The sequence below is a fragment of the Stegodyphus dumicola genome, chromosome 1 (genome assembly GCF_044657685.1).
Source record: "Stegodyphus dumicola isolate Sdum_Otavi_A_Nest chromosome 1, ASM4465768v1".
NCBI lineage: Eukaryota > Metazoa > Arthropoda > Arachnida > Araneae > Eresidae > Stegodyphus > Stegodyphus dumicola.
In genome coordinates, this window is record NC_140768.1 from 60,653,044 (window position 1) to 60,665,587 (window position 12,544).

General features: G+C 29.7%; 1 protein-coding gene across 2 annotated transcripts in view; it reads right to left on the minus strand.

Annotated features, from left to right (window-relative positions):
• LOC118187650 (integrin beta-PS-like) overlaps nt 1-12,544 on the minus strand; it is a 128,191-nt gene that overhangs the window by 74,832 nt on the left and 40,815 nt on the right. For both annotated transcript variants that reach the window (XM_085815308.1, XM_085815316.1), the window contains exons 11-13: nt 11,470-11,547; nt 8,415-8,600; nt 2,578-2,654 (exon numbers count right to left, since the gene is read on the minus strand). In XM_085815308.1, coding sequence (XP_085671434.1) covers nt 2,578-2,654; nt 8,415-8,600; nt 11,470-11,547 — 341 coding nt within the window. The remainder of the gene's footprint in view (nt 1-2,577; nt 2,655-8,414; nt 8,601-11,469; nt 11,548-12,544) is intronic.

Consider the following 12,544-nt stretch of genomic DNA (forward strand, 5'->3'; position numbering starts at 1 on the left):
TCAAAATCAGAAAAAGGAATGATAATTTATGCCAGCACAATGCTTTTACCTACTGCTCACTAGCACTTTGTATCACCATAATGCACAATTTCGCACACACATTCCATTAAAGAATGTGCTTAGTCCCCTCTAACTGCCTTTATATATTTGCCAGATATTCTTGAATTACCCTGTATATTACAGATATAAATCATTAAATCATTAAATAGTATATAATACAGATAAAATTATAAAACTGACTGTATTCTTTTTTGTTCCAAATTCTAATTTGAATATTAAAAAGGTACAGAATTCAAAGCTAATTTATTTTATTTCTTAAAATTTCTAAATAATAATAATAATAATAATCTAGTACTTTTTAATGCCAGCTGAGTTAAATACAAAACCATTCAATATATTTAAACAGCTCAGCTATTTTACCAAAAAGGATAGCTTTTAATGAAATTTAAAAGAAAAAACTTTAAATTTCATGAATTGTTCTAACAGATACTCAATACCATTCCCATTCTACTGAGTGATATTTAAGCCTGAATGAGGCATAAAGAATTAAAGCACTTACAATAGATTAATTATTATATTTTTTTAATTTTAATTATTTTACTCAGAAAATTTATTGTATTAAAACAACCACTTTTACTGACAAACAAGAATGATGTCACTTAAGTGAAATTGTCTTCATCAAAAGGCTAACTATATTAGGCATTGATCAAATGGTGTTCAATAGCAAGTGGAGTATTGTTTCATCTGCAATTAAGCTGGAAATAATTAAGCAACAAAAACAGTTCCTCCACCATTGTTCCCATCATTCAGAATGCGACACAAGTTTCTAAATTTTGCGAAATTTGGATATCAGATCAAAAGTTATAATTTTTATCACCAATTTATTGGACCCACACGTGAAGACCTAAGAAAAAAATCCCTAAGATCGCTATTGAGTCTCATTCAAATTAACATTTTTAGAGTTTTTAATTAGTATCTCAGCTGATTAAAGTCTTATGAAGATGAGAATGGTATCAATGAATTCCGACAAATTTTTGGAATCAGGGGACATGGGTCTCGAAATTCAACTAACCGACATTCCATAGATATTGTTAAAAAATTAAATTGGTGCATAGCCAAATCCCTTAAAAAGGGACAAACTCAACAAAGTAAGCAAAAAATGTAGGAGAAAAGTAGTTTTTAATTAATATCTCGGCTAATTAAAGTCGTATGAAGACATTTTATAGCCTATAACCTTTTCTAATATATCAAAAACATTTCTTGAAAATTTCATGATGATCGGTTAAGTAATTAAGGCATGAAAGCATACCAAAAACTTTAAATTACTGTCATTTATGAGAGGATTTAATAATAAAATATGTAACAAAATAAAATAATAACTAAAAAAGTCTGCAAGCTTTCACATTTTATATTACATCCAAAGGGGCATTTTTTACATTTACATACACATTTGTGTTGCCATTGCTCGGTTTGAAATTCGGTTAATCAAAAATTCATTAATTGTTCACAAAATTTGTAATGCACAGTTGAATATTTAAAATTAGAGTATCTTTAGAATTGCCAAGAGACAGTCTCATGCACTAGAGATAAAAATATTTTTTCCCATACAGTGTTAACATTGCTCACTTTGAAATCATTGTGTTTGTTAATCAAAAATTCATTAAAATTTTACAAAATATATAATACACAATAAAACAAATTCAAAATTGAAGCTTTCATGTGTCCATAGAGGGGACGACTATGTTATTCAAAATTTGATGGCTCTAGGTACCATTGTTTCTTCACAATGTGAAAAACGTGCATATATTCATGCAAATAGTTCATTACTTAATTTCTCTTAATTTGAAAAGTGACTTTAATAGTGATTTAATGCAAAATTCCATTTTGAGACTAATAACCCTGTGTTAATGCTCCATTGAGCAAAAATAAAATATTCTTAAAAAAATAGTACTTACTGTTGCCAGTGAACAACACTAAATCTTTATTAATAAAATTAAAACACAGGTCAATAAAGAATGTCAATTTTGAAAGCTCTATTTGCCTTTGTACTTCTTTTCAGAATGTAAAGTGATTTGATTAGTAAGATTTAAAAACATATTAAAATAAAGTGGGGGATTAACACTTTGAATAAAATTAAAAGAAGAAGGATAGTTGTAATCTGTATATTACTATGAAATTTCCCTATTACTATTACATTTTATTTGTAATATAAATGATATTATATAAAGTAATAAGGTTTAGAATAGCAATACATATAGCACATACTGTGAGAAACATATTTTGTTTATTACCTTAATATATAACACTTGTTATAAAATGCATTTAAGAAATACAAAAAAAAAAAAAAAAAGTATCTGTTTTAAAATGATTCACTTTGTTATGTTAACTGTTATGAGCATTACATATTTATAATATGGAAAATCAAAAATAATTAAAGATCTTAGGCCTTGCCAGCTGGCAGCAACTTACAATCTTTATTTGCAGCAGCCAAAAATTGCTAACAATTAAAAGAGTAATACTGAGGGGTTAAAAATTTTACCAAATTAAATAAATTCAAACATTCATTAATTGCATTACCCCAAACAACTTGATGAATAAGTAATTTTTAAGAAGTCAGGAGCTGTATCCTTTAACTCCACCTTAGACTGAATTTTCTAAAAGAAAAAGAAAAATTCCTCAACACTGTGTTTAACACAAATTTTAAGAAAATAATATATCATAATTATTCTTATTACAAATTATATATAATGTAAACACATAGCATAACTTACTCAAATTTTATAAAAACAAACAAAGTAATATGAGAATGTCTACGAGGCTTCACTTAAAGAAATTTATATAATCAGTTCTTTAAAAAACTTTTTAAACACTTAGTAATGTTTACAAAAGATGAAATTATTTTCCCACTCTAATTTGGAAAATTAAAAATGATGTCTTATTTTTGATAAAATAAGTCGATTTTAAATGATGTCGATTTTAAATAAAATAAAATAATATAATTCAGGTTGGTGGTTAAAAGGTTTAAGTAATGACCCACTAGTTAATCATGTCTGTTTAAGTTAAAGCTCTTAAGGAAACCAAGGGTGATTTATAGATCATTAAGTACAAAACAATGCAACCAAAGAAATAGAGTATAAGCAGCAGAAGTAAATTGCTTGATTTAAATCTAAAAAAAAAAAAAAAAAAATTAAAACAAAAATTTTATAAATACTAAATAATTTCCACAGTACATTTTACAGAGGATGCTCCCACATTTTAAAAATGTTTGGGGGCTGTTTAATTAGTGTTTAAAATGCAAAGAGGGTTTTTTTGGGGGGGTTCTTATAGCATTTTTTTCTGGGCTATGCCACATCTGCATTATCTGTGTCATGATTTCCACAGTAAAAAGGCTTTTCGTAATATTCCCACAGGTATTGATTTCCATTCCTCTTCTGCTACTTTCCAGAGTCCATCAATTGTTGTGGGTTTGTGCTTAGAAAGAGCTTTTTTCCAAAAGGCTAAAGGCAGAGTCTATTCAAGAGTTCATTAGTGAAATGTCCAGGAACGTGGCAGGAATACATTGCAAAGGTATACATGCAATACCTGTTCAGTCTTCATTTTTCAAGGAATGCAAAGGTACTTTTCAAAATATGATTTGTTACTTTGTCTTAACTAAGTTTCATTCTTTAAAAGTCATTGAGATAAATAAATAGAATTTTTTCTATAAATATCAGACGTGAAACTTCTCTTGATAGTACACAGAGTTTATTTTAATATTTTTGACACTCTTCTTATTTTTAATTTCCCACTGTAAAAGATCCTGCTACAATCATACACCCTTTAATGAAAATTTCTTTGCATTGAATGAACTAGTTCCCCCCTCTTGTTTTTGATAATAGACCTTCTTCTTCTTGTTCTCTCTCTTCTTTTTTTTTTTTCCAGTCATTTAGGTAAATGCACACTTCATCAAAGGTCACAATGTATTTTTGTTTACCTCCTGCTAAATAGTGCTTGCACAGTGTTCTACCAATTATTCTGCATTGAGCCACGATCCTCAATGAACGTTGGTGAACATTATGTTTTTTAGCTTTAAGTTGTAAATCTTGGGTTTATTATGTTATTTACTTTGTTATAGATGTATTAAAAATTTTGCAATGAATGTCTATATCGATGTTCTCTTGCTACAAATGGTTTAACTATAGAATCATTAGAAATAGTACATACTTTTTTGAGCATTTGTTTGGAGTCGTCTTTACGTGTCGAAGAAACAACTGATGCTTTTTTTCTTTCGAATTAATAATGTTGCTTATTTTGCCCTTACAAATTTTAACACCTTGCATTTTACAATGTTTCTGAATTATGAAACAGGAATATCTTTGTCTGGAAAACCCAAAATCATGTCTCCAATCCACACCTTGTTTACATGTTATATTATCAAACAAGAATACATTTAAAAGTAGGAGATAATATTCCTCATTTCAAATAAAAGCTGTCTTAAGAAATTTTTATTCCAAAACATTAATTTAAAAAAAAAATCTAAAAATCTAATAAAAAAGAAAATTTGAAAAACTTTCAGATTTTATATTATGCTCAAAAGGGCCTTTTTTTTAATGCTTCGTGTCATGCCCTTTGCACTTAAACCACATAAAATTCAATTCAACAGAAATATCACCAAATATTTTAAAACAGCATATCTTTAGAATTTCCAATACACAGTCTCACGTACTGGAGATAAAATCTTGATTTCCGTACAGAGTGGCCATTGCTCGCTTTGAAATTGTTGAGTTTGTTAATCAAAAATTCGTAAAAATTTTACAAAATTGGAAATGGATTATAAAACAAATTCAAAATTCGGGTTCCAAGTGCCCATGTTTGATTAGAGGACTACATTATTCAAAATTTAATGGCACTAAGTATAGTTGTTTTTTTACAGTGCAAGAAACATATATGCATTCATGCAGATTCTTCATTATTTAGCTTCTTTAAATATAATACATGGCAATAATATTTGGTGGCAACAGTTTAGCCCTTTGAGTCTAATGTCCCTTTAGGTTAAAATTCTTTAGCAAAATCATTCTAAAAATGTGTAAATATCTTCTGTATTCCCCCGCCAGACCACTTGAGGTGCATGGGGACAATTGTTACAGGCTCCTGGGCAATAGTTACATCCTGAGTCAAACATGCAGTCAAGTGAGCAAAGTCTTTCTATGCATAATGTAGGCTGTTATTTAAAGTGAGATTAGGCTAGGCCTAATCTGATGGATGCTTTATAAGTCTTTAATTAAATCGTGAAAAACCAAGTCAGTATAACAGCATGAGTAAGCTACTGTCTAGCATAAAAAAAGATAGTGTTGGGTGAGAAGGATAAGCAATTATAAAGCAAAAATTCAGCAGCAGATCAGAGCAGCTTGTAGAATGAGCTTGAAATCCAGAGTGAATGGGAGACAAGATGGATGCTTGGTATGGTGGGTGAGAAGGCAGTGCATCTGCTCAGATCCATTAGGAACCAATGATGTATATGGAAAAATACAAGTCAGGCATTGTAAGATGAGTGGGCTCTGTCAGAAACATATCATTTTGAATTAATGGAAATCATAGTTGGGGAATAGGAGGAAAGGACATAAAGATAAGTTATAGCAAAATTTTAAGAATAAAAATAGAAAAACAAATTAATTTAAGTGCAATAGGAGAACTCCAAGTCTTTTTCTTTCACGTTGTTCATATGGGATGCTGAACTGTTGTTAACTATTTCCTATATTTTGGGAAAACTTCATTGCAATTTTTGCAATGAATATATCAGCTTTATTTAAGTCTATTTCATAATGAAGAGCATCATTTCTGATGAACCACTGAAATTTTGTGATTTGTTTTAACATTATGTTTCACATTTGCTGCAACTTTTTTTAGATGAGAATCACATAGGAAACACCAGACGGGACAGGCAAACACGCAAATGGCCACAGCATGGTCTCATACAAGAGTATCTTACTTTCTACAGAGCGTACGGAGTTTTGGGTAATTCAGAGGTTGAGTAAAGCATTAGAACTCCAAAACCTATTAATGATATGTGTAATATGTGGGGTCCATGTGAACCTTTGGTCTAAACAACACCAAGATATTTGACTTGCTTGGCTCAGGGGATGTTAGTTTGCACATACAGAGAGTAATGTTCCGATCCATTTTGAGCTTTCTAGTGAAAAGAAGATATTTTTTAACGTTGATTTTTATTTTCCATTTACTCATCCAGGACTTGAGTGCCTAGAGGTGATCTTGCAATGTTTGTACTACTGAACTCAGAGATGTATTTTGGTATAAGATCACTATGTTGTCTGCATATAATGCAAGTGTAGGGAGAGTGTTGTGAGGAATGTCGTTCGTAAAAACAGAAAAAGGGGTAGGTGCAAGTAATAAACCTTGTGGTATGTCAGCAAAGATCTCTTGTAGTGTAAGTATTGTTATAACGAAGGACCCATTTTTTTATCTCCAGTAATCAAATGATCAAAAAAAAGTTCTGTATGGTGATGTTGAAGCAATATGTTGTATGTAATGGATCGGTTTGCTTTGCTCTCTTAGGTCAGATTATGGAGAACCTAAACACCTGCTCTGCTTATTTTTCCAATTTGCTTTAAATGTTCTTGGAAGGTCGACCAAGATTGGTTAAGGGTGTTTGACAGTTCCTCGATTGTTGACATGGATTTGCGCACTTCAGCCCTTAGCATGTTGTTGTCTAATGTTCTTGGTCTTCTTTATTGATAGGAGTCAGAGAAATCAAAACTACTGGATTTGAATTTGGAAAACCATCTTTGGCATTTACGAACGTCTAATGCATGAAGATAAACATTGCAAATGTTTTTGGTCGCAACTGATGCATTATTACCCTTGCAACACTCAAAAGCTTACAATGCTAGATATGCTCTTCTGGTATTTGGCTGGCCATTTCACCCCAAAATTGCAAAATAAAAAAAAAGTTTAATATTGAATTATTTAGAAGTGAGCAAGTCACAATAACTTCAATTTCATATGACCAAGTAGAAAGCTTTGTGGCCTGTAAAGACCTTATTTTATTCTAACCAAGTATTTTTAGTTGTGAAACTTTCCTTTCTCTTCAGATTTCAGTTTCCTGCCAGAATGTAAATTTCAATGACATAGCATGCATATCAAGTTCAGAATCAGTATTTAAGCAGCAGTTTTAAGAATAGTAGCAGGAGAGTTAGTTCCAAATTGATGTTGCGTATTTGAAATAGCTTTGTACGTGAATAGTTGGTGCTTAGCCACTCTCTTTAGATCATATTGATGTTCTAGGTTCAGTTTTGCTGTGTACATCTTACTTAGTGGGTTAGATAATTAAGGTGCCAGTCATAAAGCCCATCTTACTTTATTGTGATTTTACATTTTCATTTTCTGTTCAAGTTACTTGGCCACAAGTGGTGGTAAATTGTGAGCACCAAGCAAGTGCATCCTGTTAAAGTTAGTTCAAATAAAAAAGTTATTTAAATCTTCTTCTGCAGTATCTATTCTTCCAAGGCATAGCAAGAATTCGCTACTTAGTCTTTTCAGTAGGATCTACCACTGGATGATCCGAAAAGAACACGGAGACTCTACAGGCCCTTCTGCAAACTTTCATGGTCACAGGCATTTTATAATGATAAGATGTTTAAATTTCATATGTTGAAGTACAATAAAATATATTGGAATGAAATATACTGGACTTTAAGAATTATATATATATACATGCATGTGTGTGTAAAATATAAAATATGAAACAAAATTATTAAACTTAATTGGAATCAACTGGCAACACACCTTCAAATTCATAAAGTTTAATTAAAAACATCCTCTCACTTCAAGGATATACTTTGAAATATTTTGCTTAACTCTGCAGCATGTTACATTACCCTTTTCTTGCAATTTCTCTGCACTGTGAAATCTTTAGGCCAATCGCTGCTCAGGATTTAAACAAAGATTTTCTGGCTTATAAATACAATGTGAGTTAGTTTGCATCACCTTTTTTCATCTGCTGCTGCTTGAATAAACTGTCTCTCTCACTTCACCTTCTTTCTCTATTGCTTAAAAAATGTAAGTGCATATTTTAAAATTTGGGGTTAAGTCTGCCCTCATTATGCTGTGCTCTTCAACAGCATGATGTTTGAATAGCATAATCATCAAGTAATAAAAACATATTGTGATTATCCAAGAATTTTATGTTTCTTTTAAGACATCTACTATGCCTTCGGCATGTGTGTCACATCTACTACCACTTCAATTAGATTGGTTTTATCTTCTCCAAGAACTATGACACCAGAAATTCCGTATATCCGAAATCTGGCATTTCCCAAATTTCTAGATAGTCGAGCTTTTACAGTTTACTTCATAAAAATTCCAATTACACATAAATAACAAAAATTGCTTAAAAGTAAAAGTATTAGAATACTTACATTATATTGCTGATGTATAAGGTCAACAATATTAGATGCATCGCTTTCTAATCTTTCAGCATATGTGCCTTCAACATGAGTAGTTAGTCGCTGGTACAGTGGCAGTTCAGAATCAGGAACAGCAAATATAACCAAAATTTTATTTTCAATTATTTTAGTGTTTATTTGGCTCAAAGATGGGTAATCCTATACAGAAGGTTAAGGAAGGAAAAAAAATCAAAATGAATACAAATTTTTAATTTCAAAACTTTATTATTTGATATATTGTTGTATTAAGCATACTTTCACTATGCTCTTATTTACATTAAGAAACACTTTTAAATTTCTTCATTAAAATTTAACAGCTGGCAAAACTTTCAAATAAAAAGTTAACTAAAAAAATAAACAATCACATCACCATTTTACATATCTGAAGCCTTTCTGTATACTTAAAATGTCTAATTAATTTATTATTTTCTAAAAAGTTAATAAGTTATTGAACTGGTATTATCCCAACAGGCGATCTACTGAATTTCATTAGTTAGTTAATCAGTTTTATACTAGATGGTGCCATCTCTTTTCAGACTATTTTGTTTGTAAAAGCAATGTTTATGCTTATTGTTTCTTTCATATGTAATTTTTCTGTTAGATTTGCAAAGCATTTTTAAAATGCTGTCTTCAAATCTTTGTTATCAATTTACTCTAAAAAAAAATTTAATTTTTTCACGTTTACATTAGAAAGAGTTGAAATAAGAAGGAAATGAAATAACTGGTTTCTTAAGGGGCAACAGTGTTTAATTATCTCTCTTCAATTCATTATGTCTCTTTTTTAATACTCTGCTTACAATAAATTGCTTGTAAACAAGTTTCAAAACAACTAAATACAGCAGTACAAAATTGGGTGTATTTTGTCTTGCCTCTTATGCTTCATTCACTATATGCATGAAATTCTTGATATAATCTATATCTATAATATTTAGGAGCTTAATATTTAGTTATATTAACAGTAAGTAATTCATTGAAATATTTAAAACAGCTAATGTAATTTTAAAAAATTGTATTAATCATTGAAATATTTAAAACAGCTAATCTAATTTTAAAAAATTTATATTTCATCCTTTTATCCGCACAAAGAATGTTTTCTTATACAACATAAAACACAGCAGAAGAAATACTGATTTTGCAAAACATAAAAAAATATTAATATTAAATTATAATAAATCTGATCATGCAAATTTGAATAAAATAGTGGAAGAAAAACAAAATGTGTAAAAACAATTTTAGTGGTGCCATCTATCAATCTGTAAAGTGATTACATAGTTAACCCTTTCCGGCATGCTACTTTTTAAAGTTGGAATTTTACCAAAACAATTTGTAGGTCGTCTATTTAGGCCTAGAAGAGTATGCAGGTATAATTTTACAAAGATTGCACAAACCGTTTCCATTTCCGCCCCCCCCAAAAAAAAACAGGGGAAAAAAGGAAACTCTCATTGCTTCGGCAATGCTGAGGCTTCTCCGAGCCACTTACACAATTTTAAAATTTATAAGAAAAATAATTTAAATACTATAATTTTTACAATTAATTATTCAACTAGAAAAAATAATTATTAAATATATATACAAATAAAAATCTACAGAAATCAAAACTAAGCAAACTACGCACGATGAAAGCAAGAGAAAAAAAGGCTCTGCTTTTGCTGAAAATCAAATAGCTAAGTGAAACAAAGCACCTGGGTCTTGTTTCACTTAGCTATTTGATTTTGCTTAGCTATTTGAAAACCAAAACCAGAAAAGAATAAAAACAAACATAAATAAATCTGTGCTCTCAGCCTCCCCCGTGTTTGAAATACGAGACCAGATTCTGTGACCTAACTTCCACGTAACAGGCGCTACCAATACAGTGTGTTCAGTCTGAACACACCATACACTGAAAGCTTCACTATAAGCAATATTTCAAAGATAAAAATTAAAAGTAATACAGAATAGACAGATTAGCATATGAACAACAAAATTATATAAAGATTTTTTTTTCATTGATATTCTTTATATTTAAAAAAGTCTGAAACATTTCTTTGAAAAATCAAGGTCTTTAAAAACAGAATATATCTCAACGTTAATGATTTGCTTGTGTGGTGCTGCCATCTATTATTCATAAAAGAGATTAAAAGTAACCATTATTGTAGTTTTTGTGATATTTATTGATTATTTCCAGTGTTTAAAGAGGGAATATTTTTTATGTGTTTTCACCCAACACACTGCGCCGGAAAAGGTTAAGTAAGGTTGATCACTTATTAGGAGAACACCAATGAATTTAAACAAGATTTTACAATCTTGATAACCTTTCATAATAAAAAAATAGCTGCCAATCCCTTAATCTTCCTTCAAAAAGAAAAAGAAATAATTTTTAAATAAATAATTAGTAATTAAACAAAAAATTAATATGTAAATCTCTATTCATTTCACTCTGACTGGGTTTGAATCTGCTTGAAGGCTTCCTTCTCTTAAGCAGAGAGCTTTTATAGGCATAAACCCAAATCTTGACTCATTTTATTTGCTACTAATGATTGTGAATTTTTAAAAATGTTATACAATTATATTTGCAATCACATAAAACCTTCATTTTTAAGATGAAAAGTACAGTGAATAAGAGTGAATAAGATTCTGAACAACATGATCATCATACTTCAAGACTACACTAGATTTCAATAACTTAAATCACTTAATTAAACAGTTATATTTAATTAAGTGAATTACATAATGCGCTGAAATTCGATGCAGAGCTTTAAAAACTAAAAGAACTGCACAGATTTACAGATTTATATATATATATAAAATGCAGCATACATATAATAATTTGATGTGTAAAAGAGTTGATTTACAATTAAATACAGACAGAAGGAAAAAAAATATTTCCTTTAATAAAAAAAGCAATTTTATATTTTAGCTTGCAATCTATATTATCAAAAACATCAGCTAGTACATTAGGCATGAAAATGAGTAATAAGATTATTTTACTGTAAGGGAATTATGTTATTTTATATTTATATTTTCTGTCTTCAAATAAAGTAATGCTTACTTGATATATACTTTCAGTATAGTATCCATCATCATCTAAATGACAGTTGCCATCATTTGGTTTGACAATTCCGCCTAACTATAATATACAAATATATAATTTTTAAAATAGTAAAAATATAACAAGCCAAAGATATATTATTTTACAACAGTTATATTTAATTAAGAGTAGATATGGTATCCTCAAAACAATTTTCTAAATAAATAAAAACCAGCAGATTACTTAAATTATTATTAACTAAATAAATATCTCCTACTAGGTGATATTTGATTGGATAAACTTTAACAGTACTTATTTGTTATAGTGCTCCCCAACCATATTTGACGATTTTAGATTTGCACCAAGAGCTCAGCTATAATTTCGCCAAGCTCGTGAAATGCAAATATAAAAATAAAGAGCACAATATATATGGGAACTGTAACTGAGTAAGATTATGTTAATTATCTAATCCACACCTAAATGTGCGTGCGGATTAGACGAGAGATGAACGATGGTGAAAGCAGACACATGAAAATGTTGTGAGATGATTATTCTTTTTAGCTTTCTTTTCCTTCTAATGTATATAAATAAATTTTAGTTTAGCAATAACTTGATGAGTTGTAGTGGTGATTATAGTGATGCTTATTCAGGTCTTCTCTACATATGTATTAATAACAATAATATTCAAATGCATTTTCTATGAATATTTTTAAGAATCCTTATCCTTATCTGTATTATTATTTTATCGAATGTAATTGCTTAGTCCGCACTGAAAACTTATTATCTATGAATTTTATTTTTGCGGCATTTGCGCAAAATACATTTAGTACTTCTTGTACTTGTTGTCATTTATTTTTACCATCTTCACAGTATGAAAATTTCGGGTTTTACCAACTTTTAAAGGTTAGTTCTTTCCTTCCCCCCCCAAAGAAACCCACTGCAACACAGGTTGGCTCCCTTATTACAGTTTCAATAGGCTCAGTTAAAAAGTATCAAAATTATGAATTGAAGCAATTTGCTTTGAAAAACGTACAAAGTTAATACTACGGCTTCCCCTGCGCTTGAAAAGTTTCAACAAACACTCTGAAAAAACTTT